Source organism: Thalassophryne amazonica, chromosome 10 (assembly GCF_902500255.1).
Source record: "Thalassophryne amazonica chromosome 10, fThaAma1.1, whole genome shotgun sequence".
In the NCBI taxonomy this organism is placed as follows: domain Eukaryota; kingdom Metazoa; phylum Chordata; class Actinopteri; order Batrachoidiformes; family Batrachoididae; genus Thalassophryne; species Thalassophryne amazonica.
Genome location: NC_047112.1, coordinates 32006203 through 32030904, shown reverse-complemented (window position 1 = coordinate 32030904; position 24702 = coordinate 32006203). Strand labels below are relative to the sequence as shown.

Here is a 24702-nt window from a genome sequence, read left to right as displayed (position 1 = left end):
GGAGACACTGTACCTCGAGAGATGCAACCACCTAGACGCGACCGGGCAAAGGTCTGTACATAGGTAGGCAAGCCCAAATCAGCAATAGTATCCAAAACAAGACTAAGTCGATGTCAGCAGGCAAAATTTTCAGCACACGGCTAGGCAAAAACAGGATCAAGAACAAGATAAAGATAAACCCAAACATGAATACAAAGAAAATTCAAAAATCCACACGACTTAACTCCCTTACATGACAATACATAGGTTTCTGACTGCTTTCCACTGAATTCTGGCATTAGTCAGGGATATGTACTGGTTCCTCTGTGACGAGAAGACTCAAAATCCAAATGGAATGGCATATCTCAGTTCCTGTGGGTGTTCCAGATTGAGAACACAAAGCAGGCACAGCCCAACCCACCAGACATTACTAGGGATGAGTATTGATAAGATTTTATCGATATCTATACCATTATCAATTCCACTTATCGATCCAATTCCTTATCGATTCCCTTATCGATACCTCTTGTGAATTTTCTGTGTACTAAAAGTAGGCTTTACAAGTTTTCTATGTCAACAACATTTTATTGAGTCTTAAAGTAAATAAATATGAAATTGGTCACTGGATCCTTAAACTCTGGACATAATAAACTCTACATGGTGGATTCTTGATCTCTGGACATAAATAGAAATAAACAAAATCTGTATTTTTTGTCAAAAGCGTTTCCTTTCAGACATTATTGGCATGAATGTCTTTCCATACATCTCAGCTGAGCTCAGACTGTGCTGCATGCCAGGATGTAATTCATAAAGAACGCAAGGCGTCTCATTTTGGGAGGAAAAAACATTTTAGTCAGTTGTAGGTTATTGTCTGTATTACAGCGTTTGGAAAGAGGTGTCATTTTATTTAAAGCGGCAATTCGTTTTGAAGTTATTAATTCCGACCGGACTCTGTCTCGGCAGAGAGCTGCACAGCGTTTGTAGCTGTGCCAACGGAATGGAGGGCGATTCTCATTTCTTGACTGCAACAAGACAAGAGCCCCAGTTAGTGACTTTAATCCACACAAAAGTGACTCACGATTGACATATTTTAATGGCTTTGAGAGTGGTTAAAAAGCGGACTTGCCGCTTCTGAAGAGCAGCGAATCAAAGAACCAACCGAGCCAACAGATTGAAGCACTTCTTCATTGGTTCACGCTTTAAAGTGGAGTGGCGCTGCAGGAACGGTTGATGATAGAGCCGCTGCAGGGTCTGCAATCAACGTAGAGAAATGATCATTTTCCCGACAAACACCCTCAAAAACAGCGGCCGCTCTGCAGGACCGATAAGGGAATCATTAAGCAAAAAGGCTATTGATGTCGGTGGATCGAATCAATTCTTAATGATACCCGAAAAGAACCAGTTCGCAATACGCAACCCTAGACATTACCATAGTTAACAGTGAGTTGGACAAGGCTCTGGTTATTAAAAATTCCAAATAACTGCAACAAAAGGAGTTGTGCATTATATAAGGATATCTTTGGTTAAACAAAGTCAAAATGACTGAATTATAAATTGTTTTGGTAGGGCATTGTCAGAATTATAATTGTCTTTCTTATAGTTCAAATAAAAGATCACATGTATACATGATAAAATGGAAAGTTGTAGCTGCTCTGTGTTTCATTTGATGCCATTCTACATCAAAGAGTCTATAGTGTATTGAGTTAACCATCACTGATGATAGCAGGAGAGGAAATTGCTTTCATATCTACACTGCAGGGCTCTTTGTCACGTAATACAACAAAAAAGGGAAAAAATAATAGCAGGCAATATGTAACTGAACTCTGTTCATTTGTAACATGTATAGTGACTGCATTCCTTATGGTGTTCCTTGCACTTTCCTACAGCAATGAAACATTCAACTTATTTCTATCAATAAAATAAGTATATCTGTGCACATAGTGTCAACTTTTGTGTTGGTATTTATTAATGTATCTATATTTTTTGCATGTTACTGTGAATTACCATGAGTGTAGATGTGTGCACAGAAAGAGGGATGTGAAGGGTGAAATTACATAGTGGGATCAACAAATAGGACTTCTGTTTGAAGTACACTCATTTTCTCATCTCACACATTAGGCAACCTGCTGCTCCTCAGGAAACAAATAATGGCTTAGTCATAACACCTCACCAACACACCAAAGAGCTACCTACTTACTTAGAAATAGCAAGGATTTTACCAGTGAAAAACATGTCCACCCCTCAATTTAGCTTATTTCACCGGATACAAGTCCAACACTAGGTCTAAATTTGCCCCACCTGCGTCACTCTTCTACCCCACTTGTACATTTTCAGTAATGGTAGACTTGGAATGCATATAAGGTAAAACACAGCTGGATTATAATTATGCATCAGATGGCAGTGGTTATTTAAAATCAACAACCAGCTTTACCAAAAAACCTTTCATACAGACATTTTGTAAACCATACCATAATTTTATCATAAGACTTTTGTCATTATCAGAGAGAGATTTACATGGCTGGTACTGTCAGCAGTTTAAGAATCAAAGGCAAATGATGATCTAACCTCATTAAAAGGCAATTATGAACAACAATGCATCATTTGGGTTTGTGATTTTAATTGAAAATTAAAATACATCAGTTAATGGAGCCATTAAGCTACAACCCCTTTGGAGGCCATATATCAGTGCAATTGCAAATGCATCAATGCAATTTTAATCGCTTCTCTACATTGCCACATGCTACTTTTCCAAGTTACATTTCTGTAATTGAACAATATACAGTCTTTCTCCCTTTGGGCATTTTTGCACTGTGAAGATCCAACAGGTTATGTTTTTTGTTTTGTTTTTTAAATTCCAGCCGACCATCTCGATCTTGATCTGTGTGTACGAAGGAAAAGTCCACTATTGTCTGTAAACTATTTAAAACTAATGGTGGACAGTTATTTTACCTTGTAATGGATGGTGAATATTACATAACCTGGCATATCCACTGTAAACACACCTTGATTCATCTTTGCGTATCATTATCATCCTGCCACCTTTAATACTTGGCATAATAGTTCTTAACCTCAGGAAACAGTAAAGTTTGCAGTGTTAAACTGACACTGTGCCAAGTGCATATGGTCCTTTCCAAAGTTACGTTACATAATCTTAGTTTTCAATAAACTCGAGCATGAATAAAGTCTGTTAGTGTTGATCCTATGGCTTGTACAGTGAGTACATTCTGAGTGCCAGTCCCAAGCCCAGGTAAAGCGCCGGTCACAACCCACCGTGCGTTTTTTTTTTGTTGTTTTTTTTTTTGCCGTACATTTTCTGCGGATGCCACGGCACTACGTTTTTGTGAAACCGTACGGAGGCAGTAGCAAGAGGAGGGAGGGAGTACGTTCAATGCATGTCTCTAGGAGTGTAAGGATAAAGAGAGTTGAAAATAAAGCAGTGTGTGTGTGTGTGTGTGGGGTCGGCTTTTCTTTTGATGTGTGTGTTATGAGCGGGACCGGCGTGGCAGGTGTTTTTCGGCGTCGGCGATGCATTAGCATGTCCAGCCTGTTAGTGAAAAGTCACACAAGGTGTGACACACTGATAGAGGAATATATTCACTACACACTTGATTACCAGCTTTTTAAATTTCAACTTAATTCTAATTTATATATGTGTATCACAATCTTCAAGATCTGATACCTACAATTTAATTCCATAGTATGTGGTGAGTAGCCTACTGCCTCCGTACGGATTGGGTTAATTCAATAGTAATTGAATGAAAATGTGCTGCTTTGAATCCATACTGAGGCAGTACTCACAACGTGCGTCATCTGTACTGCTGGTGAATCCGCAGCCTGACCGCAGCGAAAGTTCTGCATGCACTAAAACCTCTACGGCGTGTCTGCATGTGTCTGCGTGCTCCTAAATTCGTACTGAAGCAGTACTTATGACGTACGGATCTCCAAATTTAGCCCACATTTTTGCAAGTAGACTGCATGCACGTGCAAGTACGGTGGGTTGTGACCACGGCTTAAATAAGGAGGGTAGAAAAACGAAGGGCATACACCGCAAACGCTGTCAAATCTCAGCCACATTTGGTACTCAAACCAGTGCATTCAGTCTGCAGGCTTGGGGATCAGCATTCCATATGCAGTGACTAAGATTGCATGAAGAAGGTCATCCAACGTACATTTTACCAGACCAAACATGAAGATCACAAATCATATTTCGATACCATATTGGTTGAGGCCCAGCTTATCATCAATTTCTTTTCTTTTTTTGCTGAGGTCTTATTTATTTCATTCATTTAAAAGAAAAAAAAAAAACAAAAAACAGAAAAGCAGAAATAAAGCATCTCCATTACCAGAATGAAAAGGAGCAGAGAGAAGAACAAGTCTTATATTTTCTGCCCCTTTTTACAATACAATCTTTCAATATCCAGTGTCATTTTTCAACATTATTTAACAGATTGTATTTCTTTAACTTGTCACATACCACTGGCTTATTTCATAATTATGACCATTATTAAATAGATTACATCTCTGACAGGTTACATTTTTAAACTTAAAACATTTTATACATTATTAACAAATTACATTTTTTTTTTAACTTCCTTACAGCCCACTAACTTATTTTATAGTTTCATACTTACTTAATACATCTAGTTTAATACGTTTTTTAAATAATTTAAGCGACCTTAATTCTTTAATTTCTTTGTTGAGATTGTTCCATAATTTACACCATTTACTGCAATACTCCGTTCTTTTACTCTGGTTCTGTATCTTGGTTTTCTAAAGACTTCTATTCCTTTCAGTTTATAACTACTTACTCTTTTCTCAAACATATTTTGAATGTTTGTTGGTAAAGTATTTTTATTTGCTTGGTACATTGTTTGTAATATTTTCAAATCGACCAAATCACAAAATTTAAGTACCCTGTACTTAATGAACAATGGATTAGATGGATCTCTAAAACCACTGTTGCTAATCACCCTTAAAGCCCTTTTCTGCAGAATAAACAAAGGTTGTATATAAGTTGTATATGTTGATCCCCAGATTTCTACACAATAAGTTAAATATGGGAAAATCAATGAATTGTACAATGTTAATAAACCATAACTATTTAATGAATATTTTACTTTATGCAAAACAGCAATGGCTTTCGCTATTTTTCCTTTTATGTAATTTATGTGTGACTTCCATGTAAGATCTTCATCAATTATGACTCCTAAAAATGTCATTTCTTTTACCCTTTGTATATCCATTCCATCTATTTGTAATGACACTTTTTTTTTTTTTTGCTCTGTCATTAAACAATATGAAATTTGTCTTATTAATATTTAGTGACAGTCTGTTTATATCAAACCAATGCTTAACCTTTTCCAATTCTGTTTTTATCACTTGTGCTACTTCCTGTATATCTGATCCAGAGTAAAACAGCGTTGTATCATCAGCAAATAAAATGCTACCAAGCACATTAGATACATTCACAAAATCATTGATATACAAAATAAACAGTTTAGGTCCAAGTACTGATCCTTGTGGTACTCCATAAGCAATATTACACAATTCTGATTTGATATTATTTATCTGAACAAACTGTTTTCTGTTCTCCAAGTAGCTTTTTACCCACTGATGCGCAATACCTCTTATTCCATATTGTTGTAACTTGTGAAGCAATCTTGAGTGGTCAGTAACATCAAAAGCTTTTTTCAAGTCAATAAAAATACTTACAAAATAATCCTTATTTTCTATTGTTGTTGATATTTTCTCTATTAATTCCATAATTGCCATAGCTGTCGAATGTTTTGTTCTGAATCCATACTGAGCATTATTTAAAATATGATGTTTCTCAGTGAATTTATCCAACCTTGTCACAAAAACTTTTTCCATAATTTTAGAAAACTGTGGAAGCAATGATACTGGCCTGTAATTAGAGAATTTATGTTTGTCTCCATTTTTATATAATGGGACTACCTTGGCAATTTTCATTTCATCTGGAAAAATCCCTGTTGACAGAGACAGATTGCAAATATAAGTAAATGGTTCAATAACAGTTTCTATTATACTTTTTACAGTCATCATGTCTAAATCTTCATGGTCAGTTGATCTTTTGCTTACACAGTTTTTTACAATATTTCTTATTTCATCTTTTTCCACATTGTCCAGGAAAATACTATTGACCGTATTTACAAGTGTATGTAATGTATCTTCTACTATTGGTTTATTTCCCACCAGACTTGATCCTACATTTGAAAAATAATCATTAAACCCATTTGCCACATCTTTTATGTCATATATCTCTTTATTTTCTTTGACAAAGTAATTTGGAAAAGTTGCTTTCGCTCCATCACTTTCAATCACACTTTTTATAATTCCCCATGTTGCCCTCATATTATCTTTATTCTTATTTAATTGTTCACTATAATAATCTTTTTTTTGTTTCCTAATTATTGTCAATAGTTTATTTTTATATTTTTTGTATCTGTGTTCTGTTTCCTTTTTTTTGCATTTTTAAAAAGCACCTGTATAAATAGTTTTTCTTTGCACAAGCATTTTTTATTCCCTTTGTCAGCCATGGTTTATTTACTCTTTTCTTACTAATTTCTATTAATTTACAGTTTTAATTATATGATTTCATCAATATTTTCATAAATGAGTTATATGCTACATTAACATCACTGACATAAACTTCTTCCCAATTTTGATTTTTAAGATCATATTTTAATGCCTCTAAGGCTTTTACTTGTCTCTTTTAAAGTTTATAACAGTTTTTTTGTTGTACCTATTTTTATATTTAAATATTGAAAAGACTGGTAAATGATCACTAACATCTGTCATCAAGATCCCATTCCTGATAATTTCATCTGTTCTATTTGTAAATATATTGTCGATTACCGTTGCACTTTGCGATGTGATTCTGGTTGGTTTTATTATCAAGTGGAATAACCCCAAACTATACATTGAATTCACAAAATCACTTGTTCTTTGGCAACTGGAGCTCTCTATGTTAATGTTAAAGTCTCCACATATAAAAAGCGTTTTGTTTTTAATTTGATGGAATAGCTCTATTATTCTATCTGTAAATTTCACAACACAAGTGTCTGGTGCTCTGTATACACAACTGATTAAAATATTTTTAGATGTTTCATGTACAAGTTCCACTGTTACAATTTCTATGATGTCATCCACAGTTGTCATTTCTTCTACAATTGTACATATCAGATCTGCCTTTATGTACAGAGCAACACCACCGCCCCTTTTATCTCTTCTGTTCACAAAATACAGCTCATATCCCTCTATTTGAACATCAGTCATGAGATCATCATTAAGCCAAGATTCAGTGATTGCAACAATATTAAATTTATTTTTAAACTGATTTAAATAATCTTTTATTTGCGACATTTTACAATACAAGCTTCGACTGTTTATATGTAAGAGTGACAGGGTATCTTCTGCAATTTTTTCACTATTTAGCTGTTCTACCGTATAATACTCGCAACCAATCGTTTTTTAAGTCAAATATACTTTCATCAATATTAGTGTCTATGTCATATATTTATCATCTGTTTCCATGTTTGATCAGATTTTTTTTTTGTTGGTCCAATTACCAACAGACGTCATATTTGATTGTCTATTCAGGTCTGTATTTTGTAAGGTCCTCCATGTTTTTGATTTGTATACCGTTTGTTCCTTCTTTTACTCTAATCCACACCCTACAATTCCAGACCCATGTAGCAACAATGTGCTTCTGTTTTTTTAATAGTCTTGCTTCCCTAGCAATATCTGCATTTTTTTTTTTGTTAAATGCTCATTTATATAGACACTTGTTCCTTTCAAATTCTTTGCCTGTCTTAATACTTCATTTTTATATTTTCTGCTTGTAAATCGTATAACAGTGTTAGACAGTTTATTTTTTCTATCTTTAGTTGGAACAGTATAGCAGTCTGATATTGTGTCTTGATGGATGTCAACACCATTTTGATATAAAAAGTTTGTAACTTGCTGTTCCAATGATTGTTGTTCTTCAGGTGGTGCATTCTCCCCACTGGTTCCACCAGAATCCACCACCCTTGCATATGTCCGATGCCTTGTTTCTAGTCCAGATATTATAACATCATCTTTTCTAGTGAATTGTTCAAGTTCATCTACACGTTGTTCAAGTTTCTTAATGATCTTGTCCTTCTCTTTAACCAGTTTTTGGAGTTCTTTAATCTCCACCGTCAGCTTGTCTAAATTAGACATGTCTTTTAATATCTGGTTTATTGAGGTCTTTATCTCCTCTATATTTTCCTCAAGTTTCTCCGTTTTCTTGGGTGGTGCCATGTTAACTATCGTGGCTTAGTATGGCCACTGTTAATTGCAAAAAACAATTTTCACCCGTAACCTCCACCACCACAGGTCCGGTCACCGCACACCAACCCTCCCCGTTGCTAACCTTGTTCACAGGCGCCCCCAGCCTCGGTCGTAGCCGCTGCTAGCCACGGATGTAGCCGCCATCAGCCAGGAATGTAGCCGTAGGCGGCCTCAGATGTTACCGCCGCCAGCCCCGGATGTAGCCGCTGTTAGCCTCGGATGTAGCCGACGCCTCGGGCCTGGATGTATCGCCGCCACCGATGCCTCGGGCCTGGATGAACCGCCTCCACCGATGCCTCCGCCGCCAGCCCCGGATGTAGCCGCCGCCAGCCGCAGACGTAGCCGCTGTTAGCCTCGGATGTAGCCGACGCCTCGGGCCTGGATGTATCGCTGCCACCGATGCCTCAGCCTGGATGAAACGCCTCCACCGATGCCTCCGCCGCCAGCCCCGGATGTAGCCGCCGCCAGCCGCGGATGTAGCGGCTGGCGGCGGCTGTTGTCCAGCAGGGTGCCAGTGAAAATTTGGCTATTGATGGGGAAAGAAGAAGAGATGGAGAACATGTCTGAAGACAGCAGGAGAGGAGGAAAGTTAGAAGTGTTGAAGTGAGTCAAGATTTTGAGTGTTGGCAGTATGACTGGCAAAGGGAGAAAGTTGGCTGTTGGAAAAAATAAAGGTATATATGCTAAAGGGAAGTATGGCCAGGAACATCAGAGTTTGGTTCAAACTTTTGTATCTTGGCTTGGATGGAAGGGGAAATGGTGCTGAGGTCAAGTGAGTGTGTGACAGGATAATGAGTATGAAGTTGGAAATTGAAGAGCTGATGATGAATGTCATCAGTGCATATGCCCAACAGGTAGATTATGAGATGAAGAACAAGGAAGAAGACTTCTGGAGTGAGTTAAATGAGGTGGTGGAGAGTGTACCCAGGAATGAAAGAGTGGTGATTAGAGCAGACTTTAATGGGCAAGTTGGTGAAGTGAACAGAGGTATCCAGGAGAGGAATGGGGAAGGGTAGATGGTGGTAGATTTTGCAAAAAAAAAAAAAAAAGCTAGACTGTTATGAATATGTATTTTAAGAATTAGGAGGAGCACAGGGTGATGTAAAAGAGTGGAAGAAGGTGCATAGGTTGACTACATTATTTGTAAGAAATGCAAGCAAAAAGAAATTTCAGTCTATAAGGTTGTGGCAAGGTAGCGCGTAGCTAAACATCAAATGGTGGTTTGCAGAATGACTTTGGAGGTGAAGAAGAGGAAGAGACTGAACACCGAACCAAGGATCAGATGGTGGATGCTGAAGCAGGAAAACTGCCGTGTGAAATTCAGGGAAAAGGTGAGACAGGGATTGGATAGAGGTGAAGTGATTTTGGACAAATGGACATCTACTGCACCTGTATTGAGGAACACACCTCAATACAGAAGACAAGGATATGTTGTGGTGGAATGAAGATGTTCAGGAAGGTGTAAGGAGAAAGACTGTGGGGGAAAAGAAGTGGGATATTTCAATTTATTTTCATTTATATAGCACCAAATCACAACAAAGTTGCCTCAAGGTGCTTCACACAAGTAAGGTCTAGTCTTACCAACCCCTAGAGCAAGCATGCAGGCGACAGTGGTAAGGAAAAACTCCCTCTGATGATTTGAGGAAGAAACCTCAACCAGACCAGACTCAAATGGGATACCCTCTGCTTGGGCCATGCTACCGACACAAGTGACAAAACAGTTTATAAATCGAATATACAAGAAATTTTGCCGGTGCACTGGACGGGAAGGTTGCAGAAGTAGACACCACACCCATCTCTCGATGGAGCCACACCTTAAACCTTAAAAAACAGAATCAGGCATCGGAAAGACAACAAATGCAGTATAATTTGTCAGCATTAAGCAACAAGAAAAACAAGAAATACTAAGGTGACCGCCAGCCACTAGCCCTAAGCTTCACTAAAAGACCCAGACTTTAGATGAAGTTGAGGCCACGGCCCACTCCAATACCTAATGAAATGAATTTAAAAGGGTAAAAAGCATAGTAACATACTATGCCATTATGCTAGCCATACAAAAAGAAAATAAGTGCGTGTTAAGTCTGGACTTGAAAGTCTCAACAGAACTATTTTATTGATGCAGGGAGATCATTCTACAGAACAGGGGCACGATAAGAGAAAGCTCTAGTTGGAGGGACAGTTTGAGAGATGATGAAAATAAAAGTAGAAGGAGATGTGGCATAAGGTGAAAAGAGATGTGGCAAAGGCTTAGGAAAGGGCATATGGTGAGTTGTACATGAAGTTGAATATGAAGGAAGGAAAAAAGGACTTGTACTGATTGACCAAGCAGAGGGACCCAGCTGGAAAGTGTGCAGTTTAGGGTGATAAAGGATGCAGAGTGGAAAGGCAGTTGTTTGAGATGAAGTTCCAGTGGAGGCATGGAAATGCTTCGGAGAGATGGCATTGGAGTTTTTAATCCTGAGATCCATGTGCACACTGGCACATCTGCATACTTTTCATCGTGTTTCTCTTAATAGATCAGTGACTCAACATCACAAAGATGTTCTTTGACCACTTCCTGAACTTACAAATTCTCAGCTGTAAAATGGATCTCTCATCTAGACTATCTTTGACTCACAGCTTATCCTAGAGGAGGAAGAATGTCACATAGTTTTTTCTCCTCTCTCTGCCTGCTGTTAGAGGCTGTACTCTGGCTGCAGTGTCTGTTATTGACAGGTCCTCCCTCAGACTCACCAGTAAAGGCTCGTGAAGTTTAAAAAAATTGTTCTGTTGACCTGAAAAAAAGTTTTTATTTGGTCATATAGATAAAGAAAATACATCGTGAAAAAATGCTTGGAGGGATTACTTCAGGAACATTCAGCAACATTGTTTTTTTTTCCAATGCAGCCATGGACATTTTTTGACATCAGTTTAATCACAAATGGGTTGTATTTATCCAAAAAGGAATTATATGACAAGAGCAGCAGGCAGGTTAGTGATATTATTTTACAAAATACTGTTTTGGAATGTTCCACATCTCTGCAGTGTAGTTCCTAGTAGGTACTACTGCTTCACTGCACTGTGCATTGTTTTAAACTTTTTCACATATTACAATTTTTTTTTTTTTTTTACCTGAAGGCTTTGGTAAACTCATTTCTAGCACCAGTCAGCCTGTCCACATGAGTAAAAATGTATATTCACTAAAGAGTTGAAGAATTTTTAAAAATGCATTTCATATTTTCACCATTAATGCCACATTAAATCTTTTGCACAGTGTACAAAACAAATATATATCACATTCAAAAAGCCAAGGTTGTTCTGAACATTTTGATGTCCAACATGGGCATTATACTAAAAGAAAGTACCATAAAAGAAGAATTATTGAAAGTATGGTAAAATCAAGAAAATGCCCTTGGACCCTGGAGGGTTAACCAGATTGTGTAATACAATCTTGGAAAGTTTCTGTGATGGCTCTCAGTTGTCCAGGTGGTTTCCATAGTAGAGAAGCTTGAATCTTCGACTGGACTGGGTTGCTTGACGCGAGGACGTTTCCCTTCTAATCACAGAAGCTTCCTCAGCTAAATTTCTTGCTCTGGTAGTCTGACTTCTGTCTTGACTCTTGTAGAGAAGAACCCGTTCAAGCAACCGTCAAGCAACCCAGTCCAGTCAAAGATTCAAGCTTCTCTACAATCTTGGAAAGTGAGCAGATCCATGAGAAGTGAAGACAAAGTATACTGGTGCCCATTTTTAAGAACATTGGTGATGGGCAGAGCTGCAGTCACTGCAGAGTCATAAAGCTGATCATCCACAGCAAGAAATTATGTGAAAGGGTAATGGAAGCTGGGGTATAAAATAATAAAGAGGTGAAGATATGTAAGCAGCAATAGAGTTTCATGCAGAGAAAGAGCACTACAGATACTTACATCAAGGATCAATAGGGTGACGGATGAGATCAGACAGGAGTGTCCACGAACAATGATGTTTGCAGATGACCTTGTGATCTGTAGTGAGAGTCAAGAGCAAATTGAGACTAACCTGGAGATGTGGAGATATGCTCTGGAGAGAAGGGGAATGAAAATCAGCTGGATCAAGATGGAGTACATCTGTGTGAATGAGATGAGATGACATGAGATATACTTTATTGATCTCACAGTGGAGAAATTATGTTTACACTCCAGTTACCTCAGACAGCAATTAGTCCACAATTATTACTTGTTTGCCGTAATACCATAATAATGGCACACATCAGAATTAAGAACAGCACATACACATTTGACATTGTTTATGTGCACTAAATTTGAAGAAGTCCATTATCCGAATTAAGGCAAGTGGGTGAAGGTCGTGCAGCAACCCTGAGTTGCACCACCATCAGCTTGGGGGTGGGGGGGGGGGGGGCATGAACGGGGACCAGCAGCAGCTAAAATGGCGCCGCCCCCGCAGAAGGGAAGGGAGGTGACGTTAGCTGAAGCCGGAGTGGGGGGTGTGTGATGGGGGGTAGGACGGGGGTGGGGAGAGGAGTGGAGCATGATTCAGTCCTATGAAAAACAGTTTATTGTCTTTGTGGGTTGAGATAAGAAAGGAGCCAAATAATCACCGGCCTGAAGACATTCCTTGATAAGCCTGCCGTGTTATGGTTTGAGCAGTGAAAAACACATTTTACAGTTCCACTTGAACAACCAAATCCCAATTATGAATTAAGAATATTCCTAATTATGAATTAAGAATATTCCCCGGCCTCCGAAATCTTCAACTTCATCTGCAAGGCATGCTTCTGCTCCAAGATGTCATCCAATTTGCGTCTGAGTTCAAGAGTCATTGCAGTCTGAGAATGCAGTGCCTTGCCCACGTCGTTAATCATGACAGACAAGCAAGGGGCAGTGGTTCTTGATGCCGCCGTCTTGCCAATTTTCCGATAGATCAGGGCAGCACATAAGCCAGAAAGTGCCAGCCCTGCTATCATAAGACCAAATATGAATAAATCCTCGACGTCCTCAACGGAGAAAGATGCCAAGCATGCAATACGCCAAGACCCCCAGGAGTCCAGAACATAGCCTGCAGGATACGTTCCATCTGGGCAGGTAGGATCCCCCGGTCCTGACTTTGTTGTACAAAAGATGGTGTCAATAGCGTTCAGAGACCAGCTGATCAATTCCATGGTTAATACAATATAGTCCAGTAGAACCAGTATCCAATATAATTTGAGGAATTCACCGTCTGGTGAAGTAGGGACTTGAGGGTTAAAGCAGAGAGCAGAGATAAGGGAGAGTGGAGGAGATGTGACCGCCCTCGTCGGACTCCCAAGCTGAGGGGGAGTATGGTGGAATAGTGCAGTGCTGAAGATGAATTTAAATATTTTGGGCTAGGTATCCAAAATAATGGAGAGTGTGATGGGGAGGTGTAGAAGAGAGTGCCGACAGGGTCAAGTGGGTGGAGAAAGGTGGCAGGAGTGATTTGAGACAAACATTTTCTTCAAGAGTGAAATAAAAAGTTTACAAGACAGTACTGAGACCAACTGTGTTGTACGGTTTAGAGACATGGCACTTTCAAAAATACAGGATGCAGAACTCGAGGTGGCAGCCCGAACATGTTGTTATTTTTTGAAGGGAGGAATGATGAGGATGGACATTTTTAGGAATGAAGATATGAGAAGGACAGCACAGGGAGGATGATTTATGGACAAAGCCAGAGAGGTGAGATTGAGATGGTTTGGACATGAGTAAAGGAGGGACCCAGGGTATATAGACAGAAGGAGCCATCTGACACAAATAGAAGACAGGGACCAAAGAGGACATTCATGGATGTGGTGCATTGTGATGTGCACCGCTCTGTGACAGGTGGAAGATGGAGCACCATGTGTTTATTTGCATTTGTGCACATTTGTGTCCAGCTGCCATTGTGGTTCATCGATGTTAATTTTCTCACCCATCCATGCAGTTTCCCAGCAGCCGGGTCGTTTGCCGGAGGCTCCTTGCTGTTCGTTTGTTTGTAGCATGCTGGAAACAGTGGGTGGGATTTCCTCCCAGAGATGTCCTGATGCTGCAGGCAGCTGTCTGCCTGTGTATCTCTTCATCTTCCTGCTCAACCGAGGAATGATACCAGCCACTGAGCCTTGGTTTCACCCCCCTTTGCTCCAACCCTTGAGGCCCTCAACTCTGAGAAAGTGGGGTTGACGATGAGCGTGGGAAGAGGCAGATATGCCAACATGTACTTGTCACTGTAGCTGCTTGCCAGTGCACTTGCTCATGGGGTGGGTGAGGTCGTATAGCCCTTTGAGGTGAGTTCACATTGTGATTTGGCATTCTAAAAATAAATTGAATTGAATTATAACTAGTACACACACAATTATATCTTTCCACATTGTGTTACATACCGTGTTTTCGGGAATAGAAGTCCTGCATTTTTTTTTTAACTGGCTTGTGAGGTCTTGCGTCTTAATAAACTTCCCCACGGATGAAAGCATGAAACAAAATAAACTCCACAGTTCTGTCAATGCCAAGTATAATATAAGTTCACTACAACAGTGCACAAAATTCCAAATAAAAGAGCTGATCATACAGGAAAAAAGTGATATTCCCTCTACAAGAGAAATTTTTTTAACCGGTTCGACTTATTCACCAGCAAATACAGTACATATTGAAGCTACTGCTTGCCACATTCATTGGTGCTATAAATATTTACATACATTCTAAATCATTTGCTAAATCTCACAAAGTGTTGACCAGCACTTTACACATATGCACACATACAGTCTGTCTGCCGACACTGTTACTGAACCCTCGAACACCAATTGTTTCTGTGGCTGCTTGCCAGTTTAGCTCTGTAAGTGCTGAGTATCTTTGTATCCATATACACCAGCTGGTCCATCTCCACTGCCCTCAATAAGTGATCTTTAGCAACACTTAATTTTCAGCTAACCTTTTGTCAGGTGCACTTGTGAATCCTCACATTTCTTGTTAAAGTTGATGGAGAGTTGTGAGAAAGGTGATAGCAAAGTGGGAGGGAAGGGTGCGAGAGATGGCAAACACAGAAGTAGAGTGTTATAACCAGCAGCTTCGCAGACTAAAATAATAGAATTGCGTTAGGTTTGTTCTCTTATGCACACACACACACACACACACCCCCCCCCAATTTCACCATTACTCCTATGTGAGAAAGTGTGTTCACGATTTTTGTGCATACACATCGTAAATGCACCTGGTGTCAGCTAAGAGTCAAAAGTGGAGGAATGAGTGGAGAGGCAGTTATAAATAGCACTAGTTTCCCCAGGATAGCTGGTTTTTAATTAACAATAGAGAGTGTCTGATAATCCACAGCTAATCCAGAAGAAAAGATGGAGGAAAGGAGAGAAAAGCCTAGAATCATCAGCTGTTTGATGTCAGAACGACAAGTCTCTGCTGGCTCTTCCACTGCTGAGCTTTTTTCGGCTGTGATATCCATAGCCCAAATGTATTTATTTTCTGAAAGAGCCGTGCTCCATATTTTGTTTCAATTTGTCTCCTACTAACTGCTGTCTGTTCCTATTAGTGTGACAATGTGCACGCTGCTCCTTTTAAACTGACTGAGACTTGTTTGTGGCGTTAGTGGATTGAGGCTGTTTGTTGAAACCTAGCTAACTGAAGGCCTTGATGGTTGGAGGCGTCTGCTTAAAGTCCTTCACCCCGTTGAAAGGTTTGTTCTGTCAGTGGAAACACTGGGAGATGTCAGACCTGCTTCACACTCCAAGGGAGTTTTCTATCTCAGACAGTTTGAGTTTTGAAGGAAATAAGGTTGGTAGTCTTTTCACTCTTTCTGCAGAGCCACAAATACAAACAAATTTGATGTTGATCCTGATTGTGATGCTTGTATTACCATAGCAGGATACACTTTCACTCCTATTTATATTTTTGACCTTTACTCATCCTGAATAATGTTAAATGCGTCATTCAAATAAATGCTGTCATGATCACAGAGTGTAGATTTAGTTGGAACCAACATTGAGCAGTAATGATGCTTAAAAGCGAGACATGCAGTATTTCCTCAGCAAATTAAATATGAGGAAAAGATCATTTCTTTTTGCCTATCATGAAACATTTCCCGTCCTACAACCAAGTCTCTTTGGATCCTCCTATCTTTGACCCAGCATAAACTGGAGCAGAGCCCAGCACTGATGTCATAATAGTTTCCACCCAATGCATTTATCATTTTTGCGCCCAGCTTCAGCGTCCTCCATATCACGATAAAGCTTGCATTCATGTGAGTGTCAGTCTAAAAATGAGGTGTGGTGGATGCAGAGCTGATGTGCTGACATTGTATATCAGCAGAAAGTGCTTGCACTTTAGATCATCAAACACAAAATGCACATGCACTGTCAGCTGGACCTTGTATGTATACAGGTGTGTACCTTTCCAAATCATGTCCAGTCGACTAAATTTACCCCAGGTGGACTCCAATCAAGCTGTAGAAACATCTCAAGGATGATCAGTGGAAACAGGATGCACCTGAGCTTCATTTTGAGCTTTATGGCAAAGGCTGTGAATACTTATGTTATATGTTATTTCTTAGTCTTTTCATTTTTAATAAATTTGCAAAAATCAAAAAAAAAAAAAAAACTTTTTCACATTGTCGTTGTGGGGTATTGTGTGTAGAATTTTTGAGGAAAAAACAGAATTTCATCCATTTTGAAATAAGACTAACAAAAAATGTGGGAAAATTGAAGTGCTGTGAATACTTTCTGGATGCACTGTATATGAACTGTTTATTGATGGGAGCAAAGGCTAAGTATCCTGTAACCTGTGTTGTTTTGTTCTCAGTCAATTTTTTTTGTTATCATTGTTTTTCCTATTTTTTAATAAGAAAATCTAACAGTGACACACATTTAACAGTTCTTTTACCTCTTCCCTCTTTTACAGGTCAGAGTCTGGGCTATGGCTTTGTCAACTACATTGATCCAAAGGATGCAGAAAAAGCCATCAACACGTTAAATGGACTCAGACTTCAGACCAAAACTATCAAGGTATTCATGACTAATGACTCAGTGTTGTTACAAGGTAACTTTTCTGGGCTTTAAAATAGCCTCAGTGTGTACCCTGTAACATGCAGTGAATGAATCGATGGATAAATGCACAATCATTCCCCTCCTGCTTGTAATAAATTATGTAGTGTTGTGTGTCTCTAAGTTAAAAGAGCTTATAATGAGGACACGTGTTAAAATCTGTTGAATGTTGCTGCACTAGATCAATTTCAAAGGAAACTTTGTTTGATGTGGTGTCGCATAGCCCTACCTGCCACTTGCTGAACACTGCCACCCGCTGCATGCTTAACCCTCTGGGATCCGAGGGCATTTTTTGGACAGTTTATTCGCCCGGCATAAATGTTTTATTATTGCTGTTAACAGCTCTCCCTGCATCCCACAATCAAGTTTCATGTGTGTTTTTTAGGGCAACGTGTGCTTTCAGAATATATATGTTTTTGTTGTGTTTTATAAGTGTAATAAAGATTTACAATCAAAAATAGGCAAGGAAAAATAAAGCGAAAAATAATTTTCCACACACAGCAAACTATAATAAACAACTGTTTTGACACTTTATAAAGGTAATTTGAGGTCTTGTGTGAAAGACTGTACAACAAAAGGTTCAAACAATAAACACAAATGCACATTTTGAACAATATATACAATATGTTATTTTGATATGGTAAACAGTGCTTTACACAGAGAAAGCACCAGAGGTATCCAGTAACATTCACATGCAAACTAGTGGAGCAATCCTGATAGTTACACACTCTTTGTTTGAGCACATGAGATTGTCATCAGAGGCTCTCCGTCTGCTCCTGCTTTCACTGATTGCTGTGCATAATGGCGCAGGGCACACTGTGTATGTACTAATAGTATGTACTCATTGGAGCACCCAGGGGGCTATTCAAACGGGGCAACTAGTAACATATCACTCCTGAAAACTATCTTTGGCTTTTCACGTGAGGTGAATCTGCCCTACGATTGGATTTTGGAAAACCATGTGACGGTGAACCAATTCCGATTGGACACCCACATTGAGCACGTCATCACACAGCTTCTATGAGGAGTACAAAGATGGCCGATGGCTGGCTCGAAAGTCCATGGAGTTAACTTTTCTGAAAAAAAGAAAGTTTCTATCTCATATCATTAAAAGGTTATTTATAATTTAGTAAAGCTTGGTCTTAGCCGTCGTATACGACGGCGTCGGCCCCAGAGGGTTAATGAATGCTGAACTGAAGATGAATTAGAAGCAGTTTTACTGTCGTTGTTGGGGAGAGACATATCATTTCTACACAAAAATGTACAAACCCTGTTGTTTCACAGTCGTTACATTCTAAAACTTAAATAATTTGGCCAGACCACCACACAGTCGGTGAAAGAAAAGGAAAACAAACAAGGTATGGTGTGAATCAGCAGAAATTTTCATTTTGTACAAAATCTGATAAAAAACAAAACAAAAAAGCAAAACAAAAATAAAACATTTTTTGAGCAAGACGGAGCGTGAGATCGATAGACGGATCGGTGCACCATCTGCAGTGATGCGGTCGCTGTATCGGACCGTCATGGTGAAGAGAGAGCTGAGTAGGGGGGCAAAGCTCTCGATTTACCGATCGATCTACGTTCCGATCCTCACCTATGGTCATGAGATTTGGCTCATGACCGAAAGAACGAGATCACGAGTACAAGCTGCCAAGATGAGTTTCTTCCGCAGGGTGGCTGGGCGGTCCCTTAGAGATAGGGTGAGGAGCTCAGTCACTCGGGAGGAGCTTGGAGTCGAGCCGCTGCTCCTCCACGTTGAAAGGAGTCAGTTGAGGTGGCTCGGGCATCTTTTCCGGATGCCCCCTGGACGCCTCACTGGAGAGGTGTTCCGGGCACGTCCCATTGGGAAGAGGCCCCGGGGAAGACCCAGGACACGCTGGAGGGACTACATCTCTCAGCTGGCTTGGGAACGCCTTGGGGTTCCCCCGGAGGAGCTGTGGGAGGTGTGTGTGGATCGGGAGGTTTTGGCGGCTTTGCTTGAGCTGCTGCCCCCGCGACCCGACTCCGGATAAAGCAGAAGAAAATGGATGGATGGATGGATGGACTGAGAAGACTGAGTACATGTGTGTGAATGAGAGGGAGCCCAGTGGAATAGTGTAGTTACAAGGAATAGAGGTGGTAAAAGTAGATGAGTTTAAATACTTGGGGTGAATTGTCCAAAGTGATGGAGAGTGTGGTAAAGAGATGTGAAGAAGAGAGTGCAGGCAGGGTGGAGTGGGTGGTTTATTGTTTATTGTTTGTTTGGATCCCCATTAGATCCAGCTTTGCTGCAGCTACTCTTTCTGGGGTCCAACAGATTTACAAATATAGTAAATCAAAAATGCATTCAAAAAATATATAAAAATAAATGAAAATAAAAATCACATATCAAAACCAAAAACATATCAAATCAAATTAATCATCATTTATGCATGGTGAAAGGGTTGACTCAGATTACTTCTTATACCCATAAATACTGTTTCAGAAGTTTTTTAAAGAAACATTCATTTGCAATGAGTTTGATGTGATCCAGTAATAAATTCCATTCATGCATACCCCTAAATGTGACAGTATTCTTAATGGCATTGGTTCTATCTACAGGTAACGTAAAATTTCCCACCACAGCATGTCTGGTTGTGTAAGTATGATTTTCTGAACTAAAAGAAAAATTCCTGAACAAAATATAAGGTAACTTAGTGACAATAATCTTTCTAACAAAAATGATCAGTGAATATAAAAGTCTGTCTTTGACTAACAACCAGTTTAATTTTTTATGCATTGTGATGATATTTGTCCTATAACTGCATCTAAGTGCCACACAAGCAGCCCTATTCTGAACAATCTGTAATCTATTTATCATTTCTCCAGTAGCATTTGACCATACTACTGGGCAATAGTCCAAATATACTAATAATAGTACATTAATAGCATACTTCCTTGTAGTGCAACTTAGAAACCTTGCATGTCTTCTCATAATTGATATACCCGTGCCCATTTTTACAAAAATATTATATGTTTTATCCATGATAATTTTGAATCTACCACTACACCCAGCAGCTAGGTCTCATGCACGTGATTTATTATCATATTGTTAATCTTAATGTCTAATATGGGGTTTTTCGTAACAACACAACTAGATCCAATAACCATGCAGTTAGTCTTCTCAATATTTAACACTAACTTATTAGATGTTACCCACTCAACCACATTATTCAATTCCATATTTAAAACAGTTTCAGATCATTGCATGAGCATGCTGATGTGTAAATGGTTGAATCATCTGCATACATTACTATACTAGCTTTATATAAAATATATGGTAAATCATTCGTGAAAATTGTGAATAATAATGGACTGAGGCAACTCCCTTGTGGCACTCTGCATAATTCCCTCCTGGTGTTAGAAAAACTGCCTTTAAAAAACGCTGTCTGTGTTCTGTTAGATATGTAACTATAGAACCAAGTCAGAGCTGATAGCTCAAAACCATAACAAGCAAGTTTTTCCAATAACAAATCATGATCAATAATATCAAAAGCAGCAGAGAGATCGAGAAACACGGTACCAACTATGTTCTTCTTTTCAACCTCTCTGAACCAGTCATCTGACATATGAGTCAATGCCGTGGCAGTGGAGTGACTTTCTGTATGCATGTTGAAAATCAGTGATTAAGTTATTGGAAGAAAAATAGTTATTAATTTGCTCATATAAAATAGACTCCATAATTTTTCCTAACACAGGTAAAATACTTATGGGTTGACTATTTAAAACAGAACAGAAGTTTCTTAGTTTTCGGTAGTGGTATAATTTTAGCCTGTTTCCACGCCCGTGGACATGTATTACAAGTAAAGCTAAGGTTTATTATATGGGCTAAAACAGGAGCAATACAATCAGCCGCTACTTTGAGAAGCCTACTGTCAAGTCCGAGATTACTTTGGAGTGCTGGAACGCGGACGGATGATAAGCTTATCATTTCTGAGATAAGCGATGTCACCTCTTTGGTGTGCAGCTTTCAGTTTTGGCATTAGTTCCTTTCTTTTTAAACGTACAGCATCAGTATATTCTTCATTAATAAATATCTTTGTACCCTTGAAATACTTTGCTCGCTGTAAAACTGCAGTTTTGTCCTTGAAATGCAGGAATTTGACAACAATAGGTCACAGTCTGTCTCCAGAGACTCCTGTTTTACCAGTGCGATGTGCATGCTCCACTTCTATCTCCCTAAATTTTTAAGCAGAAACTGGCTCTTACTTTTACCTCTGAATCCATCCAGGATTCACCAGGCGGATCCGGGATGCCTTCAATGACAATGTTATTTTGCCTAGATTGACCTTCTAGGTAATCCTGCTTGTCAAGAATGACCTGTTGACTCTCACTCATTTTAACCATTTCATTTTTAGTGATCTTAAGATGTTAAGACTGTTTGGCTTGATTGGTTTTAAGATCATCTACATCCTTCTGAGTGTACTGGATGCTGGCTTTCAAATCTTGAATTTCTTTAGTTAAAGCATCAACTCTGGTGTTGGTTGAGTCCATGATGACTTTAACAAATTCATTGAAAATTTGCTGCTGCTGTAACAGAGCAGTAAACATGTCCTTCTGTTGATGCAGCAGTTCATTTGCCTGAGTCAAAGATACATACTCCTCCTCAGTATTTTTCTGTTTGGGTGGAATTTTGTCAGTGGATAGCTCCATCGGCTAGCCGGTAGCTGCGGGGCTAGTAAAAGCTAGCTGTTGCTACAGGCCTGGTGGCGGCCTCCGACGATGCCACATGCCTGGTGGCGGCCTCTGACGATGCCGCGAGCCTGGTGGCAGCCTCTGACGATGCTGCGAGCCTGGTGGCGGCCTCCAACGACGCTGCGAGCCTGGTGGCGGCCTCCAACTACGCCGCGAGCCTGGTGGTGGCCTCCGATGACACCGTCGATATTCTTCTATCACAAATCAGAAGTGATTTGTGATAGAAGAATATTAGTAAGAGAGAAGGGGAAAGTTTACAAGACAGTAGTGAGACCAGCTATGTTGTACGGCTTAGAGACGGTGGCGCTAACAAAAAGACAGGAGGCAGAGCTGGAGGTGGCAGAACTGAAGATGTTACAATTGTCTTTGGGAGTGACGAGAATGATCAGGTTTAGGAATGAACATATCAGAGGGACAGCTCAGGTTGGACGGTTTGGAGACAAAGTCAGATAGGTGAGATTGAGATGGTTTGGACATGTGCAGATGAGGGCCCCAGGGTACATAGGAAGAAGGATGTTGAGGATGAAGCCACCAAGCAGGAGGAGAGGAGGGAGGCCAAAGAGGAGGTTTATTGATGTGCTGAGGGAGGACATGCAGGTGGTTGGTATAATAGAGGAGGATGCAGAGGACGAGGTGAGATGGAAACAAATGATCTGCTGTGGTGACTGAAAGAAGAAGAAGAAGCATTCCAAAACTCCTATCACAGTCACATTTTCCAGCGGAAAGGATTTGTACAGTACTATGTGGTTTTAAAGTTATATCTTGCTTGTAATGAGTTTGTTTGGCAGTTTCTTGCATTTCTAAAGGCTACGCATGTCTGGTGGCCACCAAGGCCACCACTGTTTGTTTACAGAACAGATCAGTAAATTAGGATGTAAGCAAAACTAAAATGTAATTTTTTGTATGTTATGCATTACAAAGAAAAAGGAAATATGCTTGAAGAGAAAAAAGTATATATAAATCCACAACTGCGTAATCTAGGACTGAATCTGAATCGCTGAAATTGCAGTGTATTTCATGATGTTATGGAGGTCATAGTTAATGTAATAAATTCAGTAGCTTTCATCTTCCCTGACCCTTAAGATAGTGATGCTGTTGATAAATTCACTGGTAAGAAGGATTACAATCTATGAGCATGAAATAAAAATGTAATCTCAATCAAAGAGATACATTAAACAGTTTTACATGCTGATTAGGGCTTAAATGTCACAATGTAAATGCGCTGAATTGCAATTTCAATTGATTTTCATTTATATAGCGCCAAATCACAACAAACTTGCCTCAAGGCACTTCACACAAGTAAGGTCTAACCTTACCAACCCCAAGAGCAAGCACACAGGCAGTGGTAAGGAAGAACTCCCTCTGATGATTTGAGGAAGAAAGCTCAAGCAGACCAGACTCAAAGGGGTGACCCTCTGCTTGGGCAATGCTAGCGACACAATTGACAAAACAATTTACAAAACGAATATACAGGAAATTTTATACACTGAAACACTGCTGTTTTTATACTTGATTAAATAATTCCAGTCTGTGTTATTGTATTTTAAAGGTATGACTAACGTGCAACACTGACTACGTTGACGACGTACGTCAACGTAGTCAGAACGTACAACACTGTACGTTTACATGCAGCCAATAACCCTTTCATAACATAATATCTTAACCCGGTTGCGCACGGCCATGTAAACACCCGCAAAATCCAGAATATGCTCATATTCCAGTTTTTAAAAACCCGACTATAACTGCTGGGTTACTCCTTTTCTAACGCGCATATCAGGTCATATAAATGCACATCGGGATATCCCCATAGAAAGGAACATTAGTTTGTGTTCTGCGCATGTCCTATCCGAAAGGAATCTTGGTCTTTTGAGTACGACAACTACTTGTATGCGGCGCGCGCAACCCACCGGACACCACAGAAGCACAGGTAAACAAGTATGGTGAAATCCAGACGCGGCAGCACAGCACCACACTTTTGGAGAGAGGAGGAAACCGAATATTTCATTAGTATTGTGAAAGACATGAATATAATGTCTCTTATTGATGGTAGAAAGAGGAAGAAGAAATGGAAATGATGCATATTTGCGTCATGACGTTCTCCGTGCGTCTGGACGTTGTCCATGCATCGCTGTTTAGATGGGGATATTCCAAATGATACCAGTGACCATGTATACAGGAGTAACTCTGTCTGCTTAAGCATGTAAACGGGTTATTCCTAATGATTCAGAAACCGGAATATTGACCTTAACCCGAATATTAACGGCATGTAAACGTAGTTACTGCTGCTGTTTGCTGTTGCTGAAAAAAGAATACAATGATTTGCAAATCCTCTTCAACTTCTGTTCAGTTGAATACACCACAAAGACAAGATATTTAATGTTCAAACTGATAAACTTTATTGTTTTTGTGTAAATATTTGCTCATTTTGAAATGGATGCCTGCAACACGTTTCAAAAAAGCTGGGACAGTGGTATGTTTGCCACTGTGATATATCACCTTTCCTTCTAACAACACTCAGTAAGCATTTGGGAACTGAGGACACTAATTGAGTGTCATGATTGGGTATAAAAGGAGCATCCCCAAAAGTCTCAGCTGTTCACAATCAAAGATGGGGTGAGGATCACCACATTGTGAACAACTGCATTTAAAAATAGTCCAACAGTTCA

The 24702-nt window shown here is 39.5% G+C and overlaps 1 protein-coding gene across 7 annotated transcripts in view; it reads left to right on the top strand.

Moving 5' to 3' along the window:
* The window catches only part of elavl4 (ELAV like neuron-specific RNA binding protein 4), a 258140-nt gene that overhangs the window by 142360 nt on the left and 91078 nt on the right, over positions 1-24702 (top strand). For all 7 annotated transcript variants that reach the window (XM_034179719.1, XM_034179718.1, XM_034179716.1 and 4 more), the window contains one exon: positions 17181-17284. In XM_034179719.1, coding sequence (XP_034035610.1) covers positions 17181-17284 — 104 coding nt within the window. The remainder of the gene's footprint in view (positions 1-17180; positions 17285-24702) is intronic.